This window comes from Porites lutea, chromosome 3 (genome assembly GCF_958299795.1).
Source record: "Porites lutea chromosome 3, jaPorLute2.1, whole genome shotgun sequence".
Taxonomy (NCBI): Eukaryota; Metazoa; Cnidaria; class Anthozoa; order Scleractinia; family Poritidae; genus Porites; species Porites lutea.
The window spans coordinates 47971366-47978865 of NC_133203.1; the positions used below are offsets into that span (position 1 = coordinate 47971366).

At 38.9% G+C, this 7500-nt stretch overlaps 1 protein-coding gene across 1 annotated transcript; it reads right to left on the reverse strand.

The window, feature by feature from the left end:
- Nucleotides 1-327: 327 nt before the first annotated feature.
- LOC140932413 (gamma-aminobutyric acid receptor subunit rho-3-like) lies at nt 328-5411 on the reverse strand. Its single transcript, XM_073382026.1, has 3 exons — nt 5227-5411; nt 3003-3322; nt 328-987 (listed from the first exon to the last, which is right to left on the reverse strand). The coding sequence occupies exons 1-3, from the start codon at nt 5366-5368 to the stop codon at nt 697-699; spliced, it is 753 nt and encodes a 250-aa protein (XP_073238127.1). The 5' UTR covers nt 5369-5411; the 3' UTR covers nt 328-696.
- Nucleotides 5412-7500: the final 2089 nt, after the last annotated feature.

The window sequence follows — 7500 nt, forward strand, 5'->3', positions numbered from 1 at the left end:
GGTGGCGGATCCCCCAGTTCTGGGGTACTTTTTGTGTAGCGGGTCGTTCTCCCACCACGTCAAACTTTATGTTTATGCACAAGATTTCCATCCGGAGGAATTGACTGGCTTGTGTGCAAAATATATAAACGGCAAACTAATCGTGACGAAAAGCGATGAACAAGTAAACAAAATTGTAAAAAAATACAAAATACAAAAAGAGGTTAAAAAAAATTCAATCAATTAAAAAAATACAAAATAATAAATGAGCAAATTTGTTGAAATATTTTTTGTTTTACTATTTTGTTTACTTACATCGCTTACCCGTCTGGATCAGTTTGCCGGGCACAAAAGTGGGAACTGGGTCCCTGCCTGCACACAGTTTTTGTTAGTTTTGAGTCCACTACTTTTTAATCGCTGATAAGCGCATGTTTCAAAATGGCGTACGCCAGGGCAAAATGGAGTAACTATGTACACAGTCACATCGAGTACTTAAGGTGTGAACACAATGCCATCTTATGCTGACTCAGGCACTGGTTTCAGGGAACAAAGTGTGGGCAGCGCTTAAGACAACTCAGCTGTAGTCCTGCTCAGCGCCATTTGACGTCTTTTGCAGCGCTATACTTGAACAAGAGATCATTCGAACAGCATAATATTATATGTTAATTAATTATGTTTTACTTCTTGACTTGATCTTGTTTAAGTGCAATGAACTGCTTACTTGAAGTAAATTAGAACAAACCAATAAAAGAAATTGAACAATCCGAAGAGAGCCATAAATGCTATCCTTGCCGCAAAGTCAACACCTCTCGAATCGATCTCATCATTCTCTTGCACTGCAGATCCTTCGTTCTTTTTTACGTCATTCAACTCGATTTGCGACCTCTTCCCTTCTTCAACAGAACACAACCCTCCTTGGTGGAGACTGGACTCACTCATCAAGTCGCATGATTCTCGATGGAGGTCGACTTTCCTGAAGAATGGTGCTTTGATCCGCAATAAGCCTTTCTATAATGAATAAAATAACAAACACGAAAATGCAGACAAATCAGTTTTACTCGTAATACCAACAACCCTTTCTTACATTCTTGTGAGGCCAGGATTGAAAGCCCTAGATAGCAAACATTTGCTTAAGCCATGTCGATAGCAATTTCACCAAAAAGTGACTAAAAAGAAAAATCTTGCAGGAATTTTAGAAGAGAAGAAGTTAGTAGCAAAAATATAAGAAAACGAATAGAATAAACAAAAAATAAAAGTTATGACAAGGATTCTCGTTGTAAAGTCATATTACCAAAAAACACAAATATAGCAATCTGGTGAATAACAAAAACAGCATGAAAAGAAAGCAAATGCTGCAAAAGTAAATTTTATCGGCAATTGCAAATAGATGTTGCCCAACTCCCCAAAATAGCAAGAGTAACTGAAACAACCCTGGAAGTTTGCAAAGAAAATGAAAGACAAAGAAGGCCCTCGACATGCCGCGAATCTATCATCCGACAAATATAGAAAAAGTGACAAGCCTTTTTATCTGGAAGTCAAATTACTGAAATATATTGTGAACAAATAATGCAGATTTAGTAAGAATAACCGGCAAATTTGGTTTAAAAGAATGAAAGGCAAAAAGATCCTCTACACGCCGCTAATTTAGCAAAAATAGTTAAAAGTGAAAGGAAGGATATTATCTGCAAAGTCATATATTATGGTTACTAGTAAAGCAAGAATAACAAAGTTTTAGATAAGAGGAATTTAACAAGGATATCGAACATGATCTGCATCACCTGCACTTAACGTGAAGAAAACAAGAATAGCTTGAACTAGAGTAGAAAATTTAGGAAAGAAAAAGGAAGGCAAAGTGAGAAAATAAAGAAGCCGCGCCCAATAAAAGCGTCAGCTTAGGAAATACAGCCAAAGGAACGAAGAATATGTTGCCTGCAACGGCAACGGCAACGGCAAAAAGCTTGTTAAAAAAAATCGCAAATATAGCATGAATATTAGCTTGTTTATTACCCTCTATTTTAGACATCCTTAAGCGCGCGTATGAAAATAACAACCGCGGGGTGACCGCAAGCGCAAGGGGTTTGGTGTTTTTTTCTAGCGCGTCGCACTCATTCTCGCGCATGCTGTCAAATTGTCAAAAAAAAAAAAAAAAAAAAAGAAGAAGAAAAGAAAAGCAAACAAACAAACAACCATCCAACAACAAAAACAAACTGAAAAGAAAAACGTCTGTGGGCAGGCTACATGAATAATGGCAATTTTAGCAAGTTTTTCATCATATTGTTTCACTTGGAGGAAAAGGTGCGCGTTACCGCCTCAGAGCACTAAAAAAGGCCATAATTAAAACTCAGCGTCGTTGACCTCTTCAGATCTTATGCAAGGTGAGATGCAAAGGACATATTTCGTAAATAAAGAGTTTTTCGGTGGATATTTTCTCAAAACTGCTTCTTGCTTTAGTTTTCATTTTTTTTGATAATCATCTCAGTTTGGCAGTTGCAGAGAATACCTTGTTAGTTGCGCTTGCTATATTTGCTTGATTTGGGACTTACATTCCTTGCAAAAGTTTCTTTTAAGAATTTTTGATTTTTCCTTGCTGCTTCTGTTTTTTGGTCATTTTTGCGTCCGCTTATAAGAACTTGTCCACGGGTGATATGACTGTGCGAGGTAACATACGGCAAGTCTGTTCCTAGCTGATACATTATAGGACGCACACCTGTGGACAAGTGGCCACAAAGTTTTGTTACTCACTCGTTTTCAGGTATTTTCCTTTAGAAACTGGGGTGGGCAAAAAAAAGTATCAAATTTCCACTGCGAAATTAAAAAGGCCTTCCCTGTCTACCCTGAAGAAGGACGCTTGTCCGTTTGAAAGATCCGGAAAACTCAAGTCGCTTTTTTCTTTTAATTACTGTCTTCTTATTAATAGAAAATTAAACCTTGAGAACAAGAGATTGCGCATGATGTGAATTTCAGTTGTTGCTCGTAAGGTCGTAGAGTCAAGTACACTCCTTCTTAAGATTGCATAGTAATACCTTCGCTCTTTTTTGGTGTATAAGGCCAATATATTCTAGCATGGTGCAGAGAACAAAGAAGAAAGATGTCATCAGACACACATCAATGGCTTTCACGTAGGAAACTCTTGGCATGGAGGAATTGACGGCGCCCCAGATAGTTGATATGGTGAGAAGTGTCGTAATGCACAGGCTCACACGCGCGGGTGTCGCGCGACTATCAATGAACAGCGACATCCAAGCTACAAATACCACCGCTATACAAGGTATGTAGATTTGAATCAGGTAAAAACCCATTCTTCGTTTGAATGAGAATGTCGCTTGCAGGGCTGAATACTCTCCTGAAAAAGAAACAGAAAATTAAAAAATCATCAAAGAGACCCACAATACTATTAAATAAATGATAATGATGATGATGATGATGATGATAATTATCATTAGTATATACACACTCAGTGATCTTGGTGATTTAAGCAATCTGATTGGTTCGCTATCTCGGACTATTCAACAATATTCACCTCCTAGCGAGTGGATAATGTGTGAGCTCGTTTTTTTTTCCCATTTTCCTAGAGAAAGATCTTTTAAAAGTCGACAAAATCCTAGGGTTGACTTTTTTCAGGCAAGAAAAGACTTCGAAGGATTCAAAACGGCGTTTTTCCATTTACTGTTGTTGAGTTTTGTAGTCGATAGATTGTTTACAACTCCCGTTTATTCGGCTAGAAGAGGCCGTTTTGTGAACTCAGCGTTTCCTAACAAGAAAAATTTGGCCCAACAACGAAGTTTATTTATGACAAACAAATTTGAAAGCAAATGTTTGCAGAAATTCTACGTTTCAAGTAAACACGAGAAAGAATGCTACATGAAAACGACGTCTTACCTCGAGGAACCGAATCGCCATTTTTGTCAGCACTTCATGCGAAGAAAACGACACAACAAATCTTTTCGGCTATAAACTTGGCGAGTCAACAGAAAACAACAAAGCTCTTCTTTTCTTCTCAGGTAAGGAAACAATTCAAACTTTTAGCGGTTCCATTGAAGTCATTATGCTGTTGTTTTTCGAAGTGATAAGCTTGTGAATTGACATGTTTGAAAATTCTGCAAAGATCTATTTTTAAACTGTCGCGTGTCTAGCTGACCTGATCTGTCAATCAAATCGTACTTTTTAATGGTTTCCTTTCTGATTTTGTTGAGACCACTTCGTGTGTATATACTAAAACAATTATTCTTTTCAATCTCGGTGAATAGTGGCTTTAGGAATATTTACCTCGCCACTTCGTGGCTCGGCAAATATTTTGCCACTATTCACCTCGATTTCAAAGAATAATTGTTAATTATAGGGAGCTGGGATTAGGACTTTCCCGATTGTGCTCAGCAACTTTTCAATAACTTTGGCATTCGGAGGAACTTTTTGCCGTTCTGAAAAACTGGTGCTACTTTTGCCTTCCTGAGCAATTTTTGAGCAAAATATAGCAGGTCAAGAGCAAACAAGACAAAAATCAACGATTTCATAGAAAACTTCAAGTTATGCCAATTTCTTACGTGTTAGTATCAACTTAAAGGTAAGCTTTAAAAGAAAAAAAATTATGCACATTTCGATCGATTGTAGAAAATAAAAAAGGAAAAAGGGCTATCATATTGAGCTTGGGCTATCCGTGGTTACGCCCATATTTTCGAACAACTCTTAAAGATAAGTTTCAAGATATTTTTATTGATCATTGTTAACAATTACTGGGAAGGGAAGGGAGAAGAATAAAGCTCTTGATTAACGTACATACTTAAAAACATCGATAAATTTAGGAGGCAACTTTTAAATTTAGGAAGCAACGGTTTGGATCTTTGTCAATTTTTTAGCAACTTTTTGACATTTCAGCAAGTAACTTTCCAGCATTTTATGAGCACAATCGGGTCGACAGGCCTAGCTGGGATTGGCATAGTTGGCTAGTACGCTGACAGATGTTTAACACTGTCGATTTCTAGGTGTGACCTCCATTCCTTGTTTCGACTTCTCTTTTTCCGTATATATAGCTTTAAAAGTACCTTTAAAACGCAACAGGACATTGAGGGTGGGAAAAGGTGTAAAATCAGCGTGTCGTCGTTATTCAGATGATAACTATTTCGAGCTACTGGATGGCGAAGAAACCTTGGAAATTAAAATCATCAAAAATAAAATGGTACCGAATACCAACCATACAGAAACTTTTATTGATTCAAATTTTTACTTACAGCCTTACACTGATCTACTCACCTGCGACATACTGTGTTCTTCCGACAGCGGTGCTCATTTCGTTCATGTAAAACTGCGCCATTTCTTTGTCTAGTACTACGAGTGAAGGTGACTTCCATTTGAAAACCAGGTGTTGAGTTGGGTACGCATCTAAAAAGAACATCGTGACTTTTTTATTTTACTGACAAATAAACCAACCACTGATCACAGAGTTGGAAAACTGTTTGAATGCAGAGGTCCACGTAATGCGTAAATAAAACTGACTGGTTCCTCTTGCCGGGCCTCTAGTTAAAGAGATGCTGTAGCCAGACGTCACTTAGTGTGTAAAATGAAACAAAACTGAATGCAAGGCTGGCACTACGGCAAATCGGCATTACATTGGTCATACGTTTTCACTAATTTCCCTCAACTCCATCGCAAATAAGCGCCAATTCCACTATAATAAGGCCTGGGCCAAACGTCGAACGTTTGATCCTAAATTAACTGAAGTTAAGTTCGTCCGTTTGGGTCAGAAGTCGAACTCTAGGACGCGTCTATTTTCTCCCGAACGCGCGGGGCTAAATATACATCATCATACAAATTTTTTTATATGTTAGTTCAGTTCGTCGCATGTGAAGATCGACGTTTGCCTCGCAGATGATCTTCAGACGGATAGAACGTGTTCGACGATCCAAACTTATTCAGACAAACTTAACTGAGTCAGACGTCGAACTTAATTTTCATGAACTTAATGCATCAGTCAATTCCAGCTGGGCCCAGCGCCCCCACCCCCCACCCCGGGCTACTTCGGGGCATTTGCCCACCTTGTCGGTCCCGGGGGTGGGGCATTTGCAAAGTTTACGCTGCCCGGGGGCGGGGCATTTGCCAACCCCGGGGCTAACCCCGAGCTTTTGACACCCAGCGGTTCCTATCAGAATATAACTAAGCAGAGGATTTTACTGAAAAAAAAAGCAGTCTGGCTCATCTGTCAAGGACGGGAAAAATTGAAGAGAATTTTAAAGACATTTTCTCGATTTTATGCATGCATTTCTTCATTGCTTATCAAGCCAGAATTACATAGCGAAGTCGGGAGCTATCGACGTGAACCAACGTCTTTTGGTCATTGAATCAAATTTCTGTTGATGTTGTTTGAAGAACATCCTTTCATATTTATAAAACTATTCATAACAGTCAACTTTACAGCGCACTATTAATTTTATTGTCAATAATTTTATAACAATACTAAAACCGTAAACTGGTGTCGTCACGGCGGTGTAATAGCACTATTACAAAGGAAAACGCTAAATTTAAACAAATAATCGCACACTAAAATGCTTAAAATGGCACTACTCGACTGTGCGATCAATGAAAAATGTTGCAGTGCTGACGGAGGATGGGGCATTTGCCCTCTTTCTTCGACCCCATCCCGTGGGATTTGACAGCTCAAGAGTCCCCCCACCCTGGAATTTGCCATGCAAGGCGAAAAAGAAGCCAATGCCCGGGGGTCAGCCGGGGGGGGGGGGCTGGGCGCAGCTGGAATTGACTGATGAATAACTCACTAAGTTGGTTCGTCTCATGAAAAGTTGGACATTTGGCCAAGGCCTAACATGATACAATTGAATCCTTGGTTCCATAAGGCGGGAGTCAGACTTGTTTAATCACGAGTATGATTACAGACCGAATTGGACGACACGAAGTTCTGTTACCAATTAATCATAACTTTAACAAAATTTGTGATATGTAAGGTTCTTTTTTTTTAAATCAAAACAAAAGAAATTCCAATATTTTTTTTGCAAGCGTGAAAAAAAAAAGGCATTTAAGCACGAGCGACATGACACGTACAGTATTAAATTGTCCTATTAAACTGAAATCGGGGCAGTTGATAACCAATCAGATTTGAGAATTTTGTTATAGGCGGTTATGATTAACGGCTGAATCGCTCTTGCTCAGCTTTATTGATGTGGAGGTTCCATTAAAGAGGTAAAATGATTTATGTCAGCCTTCAATGTTTACAACGACGTTTACCGCGAACTGTTTTCTTCCGTCTTGGACAATTTATCGCTGTGTAACCGCAAACATGAAAGTGATCAAGACCCAGAGCCAGCCCAAGCCAAGCTATTTCCCAAAGGAGAACTTTGAGGAAAAGGTCAAGTGGACCCGCACCTATTAACCGTACTCACACTAGAGAGAGATTATCCGTCTGAGACGGGTTATCCGTGGGATAATTCGCGTCAGACAGATAATACGTCTTAATTTGAAAATGGAATGGTCTTAGTGGAAACACACCTATTAACCGTACTCACACTAGAGAGGGAT